This window comes from Notothenia coriiceps, unplaced genomic scaffold, assembly GCF_000735185.1.
Source record: "Notothenia coriiceps isolate Sejong01 unplaced genomic scaffold, NC01 NC01_scaffold00036400, whole genome shotgun sequence".
NCBI lineage: Eukaryota > Metazoa > Chordata > Actinopteri > Perciformes > Nototheniidae > Notothenia > Notothenia coriiceps.
The window spans coordinates 989,682-1,004,226 of NW_011369101.1; the positions used below are offsets into that span (position 1 = coordinate 989,682).

At 43.7% G+C, this 14,545-nt stretch overlaps 2 protein-coding genes across 2 annotated transcripts in view; one reads left to right on the forward strand and one right to left on the reverse strand.

Moving 5' to 3' along the window:
* The window catches only part of LOC104963762 (forkhead box protein P1-like), a 924,791-nt gene that overhangs the window by 854,433 nt on the left and 55,813 nt on the right, over window positions 1-14,545 (reverse strand). The gene's annotated exons all lie outside the window — the stretch shown is intronic.
* Window positions 1,371-14,545, forward strand: part of LOC104963768 (cadherin-4-like) — a 43,593-nt gene continuing 30,418 nt past the window's right edge. Inside the window, exons 1-3 of the mRNA XM_010792410.1 lie at window positions 1,371-1,404; window positions 2,651-2,823; window positions 11,904-12,041. Of these exons, the coding sequence (XP_010790712.1) occupies window positions 1,371-1,404; window positions 2,651-2,823; window positions 11,904-12,041 (345 nt within the window). The remainder of the gene's footprint in view (window positions 1,405-2,650; window positions 2,824-11,903; window positions 12,042-14,545) is intronic.

Consider the following 14,545-nt stretch of genomic DNA (forward strand, 5'->3'; position numbering starts at 1 on the left):
TCCTGTGCAGCTCTTTGCCCTTTACACTGGCAGTGGCTTCAGACCCTGCTCCCTTCAGTAAGAGGAGGAGACCCTCAGTCATAGCTTCCTTTTTTATTTAATCTTGCCTTTGCTACACTTATGAGTGCAGCCTTTTCCTGACCCTATTCATAGTGGCTTTTTAATGGTTTGACCATGTCCTTGAGTCCTCTGGGAGTAGTGGGCTCAACTAGAGGCTCTTGTGTGAGCACCTGTGTCTCCCCTTCATCACTTCCCCCAAGATTCACCAGGTTCCAACCTTTTCTCTCTCCTCCCCTACCTCTCAACCTCTACTTCTCCTTCTCACCCTCATCTACTGTACCGTGTACTCTTTCAACCTCTATCTTCCCTCCACTGATGAGAGTTATTATCCTCTTACACCGTCCAGCCCCTGCCAGCTCACTCCCTGACTTCCTCTTGTACTTTTGCTTTTAGTGGTCTTTATAGACCCTCTCACCTCTATTCTCATCCTCACTTTTCTTTTTTTCGGCTTTGCAATTTCCTCCTCTGCTTCCTATCTGTTCATCTGTGTGTCTATCAGCCTGTTACTGCTCTATCCGTCGATCCATCTTCCTCCATCTTCCCTTTAATTGGGAGGCAGATGTTGACTCTGGCTGACTAATGTTTCGGCAGCAGATAGACCTCACCCGTGATCGCATGTCACGTGAGCAAAATGGCCAACAGTATGCGCGCCTGCCACCAGTTAAATGTTCAGCTCCAGCGATTTTGGGTGAAAAAGCAATTAGGATTTGGAATTAGTGTTCAAATTAAAGAGGAATTAAACAGGCTCTGAGATTAACCCTTTCAGGCATGGCCACCCCTCTTTCCAAAAGCACACGATCATCATATCACTGAATCCTCCTCTCTGGAATGAAAGGTGGCAGCGCTGACATGTGATCCAACATCACGTCCTCTCCCCCCCTACGGGACTGGAAGGGTTGATTATATATTGACGCTGTCCCCGGTGGAATAGCCATAATTGTAATTTTTTTCTTCCTGTCGTTCCCCGGACTCTTCTCTTTTCCTTTCTGGACAAAGTGACAAATCCTGCTTTGAAACTTAATGACGTTTGAAATGGAATTTGAGGCTACAATTATCCTGTCCATACAGGCTGTCACAGGAATGATGGTGCCATCTAGACACAATTATGGGAATAGAGACACCTGGAACTGCTCTGACCCACCAAGGAACGCCAAATCTGAGTCCAGCAGCTCTCCTGCTTTAGCTGAGACTTTTACATTTATGAAGCACACTTGTTTTTGCTGTACACATACAAACTGTAATTTTTGATGAAAATGTGTGACTGCTTTTGAAGGGATAATTGAACATCGTTGGCTTAGTGCCTGCTCAGCATGGCACCCACCACCCACTGTCGTGCCTACAGAGGTAACCACAGTGCTCATGCATTAGCTGCTGAGATGCTTTTTGGTGCCCTTTAACAAAAAACCTTCCAGAAATGTATTAAAATTACAACATGTAGGCGTTATAATTACCACTCTCTCCCTTTCTCTGTTTCCCCGTAGGCTTTTTATACTTCAGCTCCTATGTTCCCGACTGCTGTCTTTTAAGTTGTTCTCTACTTGCATAGCTTCTCATTCTAGCATGTTAGTGCTCTAGCCGTCTCTTCCCCTGCAAGCTGACAGTATTTTCTGTCTGCAGCAGCAGCCTGTAAATGGCTGCCTGATGGAAAGTGACATTTTCACAGAACCCTGCGAGGGATGCGAGGTGATCTCTCCTTTTTCCCACACAAAGTGCTCCTAATTGCCCGGCGCATTTGTGAGCCCAGCTGACAAACTCGTGCAAATCAATAATTCTGCTCGGGGAAGATGCGGTGACACAGAGCCTCTCACCCCAATACGTGCCGTGAAGACTGACACATGCACCCGCATACAGATACACACAGGCACCTGCAAGTAAACACACACATATATACACTCCTTGCACACACACACACACACACACACACACACACACACACACACACACACACACACACACACACAACCTCTGCTCGCCGTCGTTGTGCTGTCTGCCCTCGATGGCAGTGTTTATCCGTGATTCTAAGACAAATAGGTAGAGAGCATCGGAGCATTAAGGGCAGCCACGGTGAAGGCTGAAATAATGGATGGTGGAAATGGCAAAAGAACCAGCGCTGCTCATTACTAAATGGACTCTGCAGAGGTAGAAACTTTGCTGCACTAAGTATACAGATGGCAGCAAAGCTTAAAATAGGGGCTTATTTAACAGGTTTTGTTTGTGTTTTTGTTCTCTGCTCTGTAATAGCCCTGACTCTAAAAGTTTCTCGCCGAAGAAGAGAGAATGTCATAGCAATTTGCAAAGTCTGATTGACTTTCGAGTTTATAAATGGGTTTGTTGTCCTTCTAAGTTTCCTTAGAGCTCTTTTACTTCTCTTTGATATTTCCCACAAATTCATTACTGGTATCGGAAGACATTTTGCTATATTTATTTTTCTAAATCTATGTGTGCAAAAGACCTTGAAAAGCACATCTTTGTATTTTAATGAATGCCTCCCACTGGTTTTCCTGTCTTGCTTTGTTCCTGGTTTGACCTCCTTTAGTGCAGTGATGTACGTCCTCCAGATAATTCTAACAAACTAACTTTCTCTCCGCAGGCTCGTCTGTGATGCAGGCGACAGCCACGGATTCGGACGACTTTACCACCGCTAACGGCATGGTGCGCTACCGCATCCTCTCGCAGACCCCCCACAGCCCCATCCCCAACATGTTCACCATCAACAGTGAGACTGGAGACATAGTAACCGTGGCAGCCGGCCTGGACAGAGAGGTCAGTGTCAGCTGTGTGCATCGTGTCCCTGTGACTCCCACCATTTGATCATCTTCTGTTCACCCAGCCATAAGAGACTGTTGAGTGGCTCAGCGGTGCGGTTTATACATCCAGGGGTTAAACCCTCCAGCGCAAATTGAAGCTTCTGGTACTCATGCAGCAAATGTCAATACAATTAAATGTACTGCCTATTTGTGTTACGGGATGTAATGCCATAGAGGCAGGAAATAAGGAGAGACACAAATAAGTAGCCTATGCGATACAGCTGCTGGTTTTTTTGTACCTTTGAACAGAGTGAGGCTAGCTGTTTCCAAGCCTTTACATGAAGGCAGGGACACGGACTCTGACCCCATGGGAGCTGTGGGTAGGACACATGGGCGATGTTACCGGAGCTGCAGTGTTGGAGGGTTATAGCCGATAGTGCTAGAAATAAAGAGATGCTGCCCGTCAGGTGCTGCTCTTAGCCTGACAGAACTGTTTTGGACAAAATAGACTAAAGATTTGTTGCATAGACTATTCATATTTCATTTTAGGGAGTTTATGAAAAGCACTCTCCTCACTTTCATCCCTAAGTCTACTAACCTTTACTTTTTTTGCAAAACATGTGACCCAAGGCCAACTGCAGACACCTCAGTGAAAATCCTAATCAGATATTGTACCTTCGGGTGCAGACCACAATTTGTGTTTTATAAGGGAGGCGTGTGGTGCAGTGGGTTGGTGTTCTGATCAGGGGGTCACAGGTTCAAACCCCACTGCAGTCAGCATGTCGTTGTGTCCCTGAGACACTTCACTCCAAATTGCTCCTGTGGGGATTGCCCACAGTATTGAGTGTGTTAGTCGCTTTGGATAAAAGCGTCTAACAAGTGACATGTAATATGAAAATATATGACGCTGCGACCTCTCGTTCATTTCAGCCTCCTAGCTACATTTATCTTGGTTACAGTTTTTAGAATAAAAGGATAAAGAGAATGAGCATATAATAATGAGCAAATGTCTAACGAGCCACCAGGATACCTATAGTCATGCTGTGTACGACCTATTGTGCTAACCCACAGTATGTTTCCCAGCAGCTTGTGTCTCCATAAACAGGGAAACGTCAAATCAGTGGCGTCTGAGGTCAGCTTTCAAAGTCTTAGTTGGAATGCCTTTATCTGGTCTGCTCATGTTGGCCATCATTTTACCGCAAAATATCTAATTAGTAATTAGTAACGAGTAAAAAGCTAAATAAATCAACTTAATTTTACAAAGTATTTGTCAAATCCTCACAGAAAATCTGATAAATAATGTTATTTTTTACCGGTCTTCATTAGCTTGCTATGCCTGGATGCAAAGATCTATAACTTAGTAACCTGCTATTTCCAGAGTTTCCTGCCTCACAAAGACTGATAACTTTTAGCAGCATTGGGTCTTAAGAGAAATATAAACCAAAACAGAATACACAGAATCGCAAAACAAATTCATACTTTCCATTTGATTGTTCTCGTGTTGTGTACAAATGACAGGATTATTTATTATGTGTATTTCTCCGCGTGTAAAGCAGGGCAGATATAATGGCCTCACGAATCCTGCACCTCTCTGCTGACGAGGTTGTGGGAGCTTTCTCTTCATTGCCATCTTTTGTCTCATCCACTGATGATGTGTTTGCCAATCCACCACCACAACACACACCGTCCCTGCTCCATCTTCCAACTCACTCCACTAATGAGGAAGGTCACGCAGTGTCGACAATTGTTTATCCCAAGATGCGTCAGGTGCCTGTTGGATTTAGTGTTTCATGGGAGATTGTTCATCCTGCAGCCTTTCTCTCACACACAAACACACACAAAACTCATCTTTTCTCTCTCTCTCTCTCTCTTCCCTCTCTCTCTCTCTCTTTTTCTTTCTCTTTCTCTCTCTCTCTCTCTCTCTCTCTCTCTCTCTCTCTCTCTCTCTCTCTCTCTCTCTCTCTCTCTCTCTCTCTCTCTTCTCTCTCTCTCTCTCTCTCTCTCTTTCTCTTTCTCTCACACACAAACACACACAAAACTCATCTTTTCTCTCTCTCTCTCTCTCTCTCTCTCTCTCTCTCTCTCTCTCTCTCTCTCTCTCTCTCTCTCTCTCTCTCTCTCTCTCTCTCTCTCTCTCTCTCTCTCTCTCTCTCTCTTTCTCTCTCTCTCTCTCTCTCTCTCTCTCTCTCTCTCTCTCTCTCTCTCTCTCTGTGGTGTACTATTTAACAAAAAACAAACTCGCAAAATCAAGAAAACATTCAAATTCATATGCCGCCATTATGAAGATAATCTCATCGTCGTAATTTAGCTGGCTGGTTTGACTACAGACATTAAAGGATCGTTGAGTGTGTCTCATAATGTTTATATTCTGAGAAATCCCGCTGGTCCATCTCGACACTAAACCCTGACAGGCAACACTTAAAATAAAAACAGGATTTTTCACAGTAGGGCGAGCGTATTCGAAGAATAATTACTTTAGAAATCTCAAGAACAAAACCAGGTTTTGATTACAAGAAGAATACGCTACATCAATGCTCTTTCCTCTTCCAATTCTTTTTTTTTACTGAGCTGGCAGGATAGCGTTGTACATTTGTGGGACAATATAAATGAGTCTAGTGAACGCACGCCAGCTCTGTGTCCCTGTTTCCAGCTTTGGCCCAGGCGGCAGCAGTAGCAGCTGATGTGAGTGAGAGAAAGCTCATTAATCTGGACACATCAAGCCAAGCTAGGTCCCACCTGCCTCTGATCCTCCCACTAAAACTGGGACACACCTGGGAGTTCACCCACCTGCTGTCAAGGTCATCAACACAAACACACAAACGCGCTCAGACACATGGGCACGTGTTCGCTCACACACACTCCCATGATGCTCTGTTTGTAGTTTAGATGCAGTAAGGCCCACACAGAGTCAGGAGTAGCAGATACGACAAAGTAGATCCAAGGTCTCAAACTGAATGCAACGTGAGTGGCGTGCCCACGCTGCCACTCATTAATAAGTATACTCACTTTATGGACACTGAACACCTTCGCAGCACATACTGTATACTCTCTTTTGCTCACCATTAAGCTCACCCTCGTTCACCACGCCGGTGTCTAATTTGAATATTCATGTGCTAATTAAGGGGTGAGGCAGGTTCTCGCGTGTTGAGGAGACCAGGGGGTACACGGAGGTTAGTCAGGAATGACTTACCTCTGACACCGCTGAATACCAATTATTTTCCCTAGCTCACCGCCCGCAACCCCTCTCCTCCCCTGACCCCCCCTGACCTCCCAGGCTTCCCTGCGCTCCAGCCCACCGGCTAACAAGCTGTGCTACGGCAAACACGTGTGTTTGAATCCATACAACCTAAAGGAGATTTAAAACGGCTGTTTTTATGTGGGTGTGGGTTCTGGTTCTGTATTTGCGATGGACTACATTGAAAAAGGTTGAGGGGACGTCATTTAAATTGCAGGCGGTGTTGGTGTAAATGGAAACGCAATGAGGCAAAGATAATTCTAGTGATATGACTCTCTAGTGATACATTGCCTTAGTCTGATCTAAAAAAAATCTCTATTCTTTGTAGTACTAAACACAAAGTACATTTCATGTGTGTTACTAAGAAAAAATGGATGCTTTTTGAGTGTGGGCAAAGTTGAGAAACTAATACAGAAAAAAACCTTTTCCAACTTTGCATTTATAAACTAGAAATTGATCCTACAAATATTCTCTTCATCTTTCTCAAAGATACGACAAAATAACTACGAAAGAAAGAGAGTAATTCCTGACAAACCTTTTTTAAGTCATAAAGTTATAAGCACAAGTGAAAACTATTGAGATCAGACCTAGAGAAAGGATCAGAAATGTCTCTCTTTTCTTTTAGGGCTTCTTTAGTTTTACATTAGGGTTTACACGGTTTTGTGTATGTTTCTCTGCACATGCGCTGTTCTGAAAATAGACTCGTCTGTCAGTCTTCTATGGATGGAAGAAATACATTTCTAATGAAGTACGGCTCTGCTGCAGCAGCAGGTAGCAGAGCGGGAGATGTCAGGTTGCCACAGCTGGCGTGGATGTTCTCCCTTTGTGCCCTCCCTCCATGGCTCTGATTCCACTGGCAGGCAGAGCTGTTGTCTTTCATTACCCCAGGCTGTCTCAATCTCCCATGAGCCCTGGATGGGATCAGTCTGGCGCGGCATGGTGTGGAATGGCCCAGCGCCAGGCCGTCCACCAGGCGTGTGCCAGCTCTGCATTGGCCTGTCTCTCTGACGATTAGGACATCGCCTGGACTGCCTCAAGGACATGAGTGCCCAGAGCCTGGCTCTATTAGCCCGACTGGGGAGACGGGCTGAGAGCAGGCTTCCTAAATGGGTCTCAGGCTTTATTGTTTCAGAGACCCTGAGTTATGTTAACTCCCTGCTATAGCACCAAGGCTCCAGGAGCCAGGAAGCAGAGCCATTGTTAACATGTTGCTGAATGAAGAATATTGATGCATGTAGATGAATGTTGACTGCTATCCAGTCCTCCTTACTATGTGCACCTAGCCAGTATTGAATGGGGTCTTGTTTTGTCTTCAGAAAACACCTGAATTGTTCCATTCTAGTACAAACCGTGTTTTTCAGCGCTCTCTTTTAGACGATGCTGAGGTGCTTTGGTCAAGGTCAGGTTTTTTGTTCAACTTCCCTCAGAAAAATAACACTTTTATTCTATGCTCTTCCTATTTTTCCCCATGGACAATCCCTTGATGACTTTTTGACACCTGCCTACTTTTTAAAGCGTTTAATCTCAACTGTTTGCAATATAGTTCATCAGCTATTTCCACAAATGTTGGAGCCTGTAAAGACTGTGGGCGAAAGAAATATAACTACCTCACCTTGATCTGCAAAAGCATGCTGTGTACCAATTACACCAGTGTCACCATATCTGAAAGCTATAGCAGGTTTTTCTTTACAGATCAGTAATATCCTGCAAATGGTTGTATATACCTATTCAGACTATGCTGCAGCAACTGCTGGAACACGGCTGGAGATTTCTACCATTCACAACAAAACGATCATCTGAATCAGAATTGGGTTTCTTGTCTTTCTCTTACAAAGAATGTTGCTTTAGAATATTGGTGCATGGCAAGAAACCTAAGACATTGGGTGCAGACATTCATGTAGGATAACTGTTTTTATCCAGCATCTTATCTAGCATTGTGATTAGCTCTTAAAAACATTCTTAATATTTAGTTACATGCAAAACGAATGACTAATGCTAAAATAAGCTTGTGAACATGGTAAACATTAAACCTTAACATCAGCATGTTAGCATGCCGTTCTAAACATTTAGTCCAGAGCACCGCTGGGCTTATCTAAGATCCCCCAGAACCACTAGCACATCTTCAGAAAGGTTATCTTTCCACATTACTCATATCAGGAGATTTACAGATGATTGCTGCTCTTCTTCTTTTGCTCTAAGATGTCATTTAACTAACAGCGCAATCTTGCTTGCATAGTTTGCTCCTCACTGACATTTCCTTACTTTAAGTATAGCCATCAGGTCCGGCAAAAGCATGCACATATTGTATTGTGAGGCTCGATTGGACGATTAACTGAACGTTTTGCCCAGTCTGCGCCTTTGATTCTAGTCGCTTTATTAATATGTGACTCACAGCCTTTATTAGACCAATGTGACTCTGACTGGCTGTTTGCGTAAATGTGGAGGCGTATCTAATTAACTATATTCTATCCGGAATTGATCTCATATTTACACTACCTACATATCTGTGTGAATGAGATTCAGAGAAAAGCTTCTAGGGAACAGTGAGTTTTGAACCAGCGTGAAGCTGTTTGTGTGAGAGACATCCCAGAGAGAGAGAGAGAGAGAGAGAGAGAGAGACAAAACAGACTTCCTGCATATCTTTGGTACTTACTGGAGAAACATAGGAAAAAACTTGTGTGCCATTGGACTGAAATAATTTCAATTAGATTGGAATAAAAAGAAATGGAGATGAATTGCATCAAATGAAATTGAGTAAGTGAAGTGAAACTAGTGGGGGTCACTGAGGTGGAGAGAGAGTTGAGTCAGGAAAAGCAGGGGAGCTAGTCTCTAATGTTTTAGCTTCCACTGCTGGGCCGTTTGAGGCAGATTGTAAGTGACAAGCTAATGACTGTGGCCACTAGGAGCCTGGCAGGCCAGCACTCAAACAAAGTCTCTCACTCGCCATTCCTCTGTTCTTTTTAACCATTTTTGAGTGGTCCTTTAACTGAAAATGCACGCTGAGCTCAGATATCATTAATTCACCACTGCACACATTTTACCCGCAATCCGCTCCTTTCCATTTCCTTGTTTAACATCTCTTTACATGTTCAGACCATTATTGCCTGTACTTTGTACTTTGTTCTCTGACAGTCTGACAGGAGCCCATTTACTGACGAACCACGAGCAGCCAGTCCTTTCCTCCCGCCCTAACTGCTGCTCAGCCTGAGTTGTTGAGAAGCTAACCTTGATAGCCTGAAGCCAGGTTCCTATTCCTTTCTCCAGTCTCACGGATGGTAAAGACCTCATTTGGTCCCCGAGAAAAAAAGTGATTGTGTTGGTGGAGTTGCCGGTGGTACGGGTGTTTCTGTGGCCTATGATCACTTATAGCCTCCCACAGATGAAGTCTGTGAGACTCTCGGCCTGTGTGGTGGGGGGACTGGGCTGTTGCTGCTGGTCGTGTTACAAGGGGCTACATTTCCTGCCAGCGCTGGACTCTAATCTAACAGAGAGATTTTCTGTTCAGCACTTCTGTAGGAGTCATTAGAGAGCCTTTTACTGGCTTGTTCGGGCAGTCACTTTTGGACAGCAGAGTGCGCTTGGCTCTGTGTGTGTTCGGTGTACGTGTGCACATCCAGTGAAAGAGTGTCCCACCTGTTCCCACTCGTGTGTGTGTGTGTGTGTGTGTGTGTGTGTGTGTGTGTGTGTGTGTGTGTGTGTGTGTGTGTGTGTGTGTGTGTGTGTGTGTGTGTGTGTGTGTGTGTGTGTGTGTGTGCGTGTGTGTGTGTACTAGAAGGGCCATAAACTCACAACTAGTCTCAGATGAGTAATATAACACTGCAGGATGGGACGCATCAGCCACATCTCTAACTGAGTGGGACAGCTCCACCTGCTGGATCAGCTCCAGTCATGTCTCCTCACCTGACCAAAAAGAAAAAAGGCGTCCATCAGAGCTGCAGCCTGTTAGCTTCCTAAAGCCATCTGCTGGTATTTGTAGATTGATGTATGTGACCGAATCTAAATGAGCCTGCAGAGAGTCACATTCATTGCAGGCTCTATTTACTGACGCGCTCTATGAGGGAAGACGGTATTGATATTTCATTATGAGTCTAATAAAGGGCAGCCAGTATTGACTTTTCATTAATAGGGCTGGTTTGGTGCAGATTAACATGTCTGCGCTGTTCATAATGACTTGGAGAGATGCTAAATGGCTCCAGCTGGGTGTTTTAAATGGCCTCAATGGTCTGTCTGATCTGAACATCAACTGCATCTTTCACGACTGAACTAATAGCGAGAGCGGGAGAGGAGATGTAGAGATACACTGGCAGAGAGACAGGCAGGCAGAGAGATAGACCGATAGAGAAGACACAGGCGGAGAACACTGAGCAACCAAGATGCCATCTGAAAGATAGCGAGAGATCAAAAGAGAACAGAATGTGAGTTAATGAAGAGAACGGAACAAAAGAAGAAGAAAAAAAGCCATGACTAAATAATAAAAAAGGCCTGGGTTTGTTCTCGTTCCTTCCTGCAGACCCTGACATCAGTGCCACTGGCTTTCAACCTGATAGAAAGTGTGGTCAATGTGGCGAAACTAGCCTAGCAACTAATGAAGACCTTACAATCAATGTGACGCATTGTGGATGCTAAACAAAGCAGCCGGCCATGTGCGCCAAACACTGGCCTGTCCTTGACGTACACTGGCTTGCATCGACACAAAGGAGGTTTGAGCCAAAAGATTAATATGAAGAAAAAGAGACCACAAAGCAGATAGGCTTATACTGTCAGGAAACACACACACACACACACACACACACACACACACACACACACACACACACACACACACACACACACACACACACACACACACACACACACACACACACACTCTCTCTCTCTCAGCACCACGGACAGTGTCACGATGCTGGACTGCCGCTCTGAAGCTTTGGTTTGTGTCTAAGCAAAGCTGAAAGTGTTTCTCGTCATGGCGCTGCAGCAGACTCTGGGGCGACTGACTCCCCCTCACTGTAACTGGACTAAATAAGGCCCATTCACCTCCTGGTATTATCCGCTGCACTGTGGCGAATTTTAAAGTGGCGGCGCCTCCATTAAATTGAGTGATGATCCTGTTTGGTTCCCACAGCGGAAAGCCAAGACTTTTAGGCAATAATGGATGGGCCTTTCACCAACACAGTGCTCCCTTCCTGCAAATTTGTGAATGTCTGTAAATGTGTGTGTGCTGTTTGCTATCCAACAGATTCCTGCTGTACTGTTGTTCCGCTGAGTGAGTCAGGCTATTGTCATACACTGTTCGCACATATACCCACGTAAAGTAATGCAGCCTTTTTGCATATAGACTATGTAATCGTGAGAGAGGACAGATGATATATGTCCTCTTATCGAGGAGTTCGGAATGGAATGACTAATGAAACAGGAAATCAACCTTGACTTAAATTCAGTTATGATGTAAAGATCTATAAAATATAAAAACAATATTAAAGTGTTTTCAACTAAATCTCAAATAACTGTCAATGAGACACCAACCAAGACTGGTTGCTCAATATCCATCCTATTTTATTTGTTACGGTAACTCCGTGATTAAGTAACGACACTTGCGCAGTCTCTTTAGCATAAATCTTTTAACATAGCTTGTGTTGCTGGACATTGGTAGGAAAATGTACACATATAACAATATCACTTTGTGGAAGTACAAACCAAGCATTTGTGAGTGAGTAGAAAAAAGGAAGATGTGTACTTGTAGATGGAGGGAGTTTTTGTCATGCATTCACTACGTCATGGTCAAATAGTAAATATATTGAGTTGCTGAATCAGTCTTGTGTCAGGGTTCTGAGTGTGTTTTCTGCCTCTTGTTCTCTATACAGAAAGTGTCCCAGTACACCATCATCGTCCAGGCCACTGACATGGAGGGCAACCTAAACTTTGGGCTGTCAAACACAGCCACCGCTCTCATCAGCATCACCGACATCAACGACAATCCTCCAGAGCTGACAGTCAGAACGGTAAGTTCTACATTTCGTTTTTTGTTCCTCAGAATCAGCAGCTTCCTCCTGGTTCCTTGGCTTTGCAGCTGTCACAGCAATGAATTGAACAGCTCCTAATTATACATTGGAGAGTATCCGTACATTTATAATTTACTTCTTTGCTTTTAATAGATTATTGCTCCATATTTTGAGTGGGTATTGCGGTTTTTCCCCAAGGATTTCACCTCATCACTAACCGTGTATCCGCTATTATAGCAGCTGCTTTTAAGGTCACTGTCCCATAGATCCATTATGCTACATATAGCACATGAGGGTGTAATGTTCTGAGTCGGAAGAGGCTACCTCCAAAGGAAAACATTGCTGTCAGATATTATTAGAAAATACATTATCTGGTCCCTGTCAAAGACAACAATCACGCAACAGTAGCTCAGCTGAAATGTGTTCGGATCACATTTAGATGAAGGGAATGTAAATACAACAGCTGACAAGGATGCAGTATTAGGATATTAAGAATATAAACCCACACAGAGACAGATAAAGAAACACCAGCAAGACAACATATGGAGAGGCAGAAAAAGGCACCGTGACTGAAAGAACATCGAGATAAGTTTTGGTGCTGGGAGGCGTCCTGGTCCCTCCTTCCCTCTCTGTGTTATTCCTGCCAGTGGGGCCTCTGGGGGCCACGGTTTGTCTGCAGGCATCTGGCCCTGGTCCCTGATACCTCCACATCGGTGTGACAGGAAGCCAAGCTGGCCTACTTGTGTCTGTGGTTACGTATGGAGTTAGTTAATAGTTAGTTAATAATTAAATATGATTTAATATTGTAGTTATTGCCTGTACAGCACTTTGGTCAACTGAATGTTGTTTTAAATGTGCTATATAAATGAATAAAGATTGAGGAAAGGTTATTATTACGATACGATAATACTTTATTGTCAGATCAGGTCTGAAGTTTTTCTTGCTTCAAAGCAGCTCCATTTGCATCATTTACAAGGACAGATATTTAAAACAAGATACAAGGGAACAAACATTTAAATAAACCTCACGATCACTGAAGAGAAACCTGCTCAAGAGCCTCTAACGCTAATCTAGCCTCTTTTATTTACTTTTAAAGCCCTCGATGGCCTGGCCCCGCCCTACCTCTCTGAGCTGTTACACAGCTACACGCCAACTCGCACTCTCAGGTCAGCTGATCAGTTGCTCCTGAGGGTGCCAAAAACAAAGTCTAAGCGCAGAGGGGACCGTGCTTTCTCTGCTGCCGCCTCTAAACTGTGGAACGACCTGCCCTTGTTAATCAGACGGGCTCCCACACAGTCTGCTTTTAAATCCCGTCTTAAAACCCACCTCTTCTCCTTAGCATCCGTAAACAAGTAGATTGTTGCTTTTATTTGCTTTCAGTGATCTATTGTTTTTATTATATGGCTGTTTTTTATTTTTTTATTGTTACGTTTATTCTGGTTTGTTTTGTGTCTGTATCTTTTATTTTAAATGTATTTATTTTATGTTTTGTGAGCTGAGCTGTGTGATTTTATATTTTATATATCTCTCTGTACAGCACTTTGGTCTCGAGGTTTTAAAGTGCTATATAAATTACTTTAGTATGACCCCAAACTGGACAAAAATAAACTTGTGGTCAGTAATCAAATTACCATAGTAAACGATTACCATTTCAGCGATGAATTCTATTTCTTTGCCAAACAACCTTTATGTCTCGACGTCATTCTGTGTAACTACTGTGTACATTTGGGAGCGAGAGACTTACAACTGGAAATCATGAATTCTTAGAATTTACGAAGCCGTAGAATTTAGTAACTAAGATGGCAAACGGATGGTCACCATTTCGATGGTGTTTAAAGAGGAATATAAAATAAGTTCCGAAAACGGACTCGTTTTTTACTTATCGTATCCTCAGACCTCGAGTGAGTGTCGCCTTCGTAAACCTAGTTCGAAAAACGGAAGGCGGTAATCGTCTCTTAAACTCTTTTTTCAGTACACGCAACACCGGAAAACAGAAAGACAAGCCGAGATTCGTAGGACAATCGACCTTAATTACTTACGTCGCTGCGTCACGAAGACATATTTAAAAAAAAAAAGGCCGTCCCGTACCTAAGGTAATTAAAAAGATAAAAGTTTCCGTTCAAGGACGGTCGACTTCTTCGTTCAGGCTTGAGTTTGCTAGACAACTTGACGTACAACACCCTTTATTAGTACCAGGTCTGCCCAGAGTTGTACACCTGGAACAATAATCCGCCTTAAAATCTCCGGTACGTTAACACTTTATGTAGCTCGCCAACTCCACAAAGCAAATTGTAGGTTACCAGTGACATCACAATTTTATCCGACCGACATAGTCTTTTATTCCAACCTACGTCGTAAATCACCCTGTTAAAAATTTTCTGCCTCCGTTCATGACAACCTTTTAGTAGCCGAAAAAAGCATTCCGTTGCCTGCGTACCTTACGGAAGTCCCACCCAGCGGTCAAGGCTCAAGAGAATAAGAGGTCTTACGGTTAGGTAGGTTAA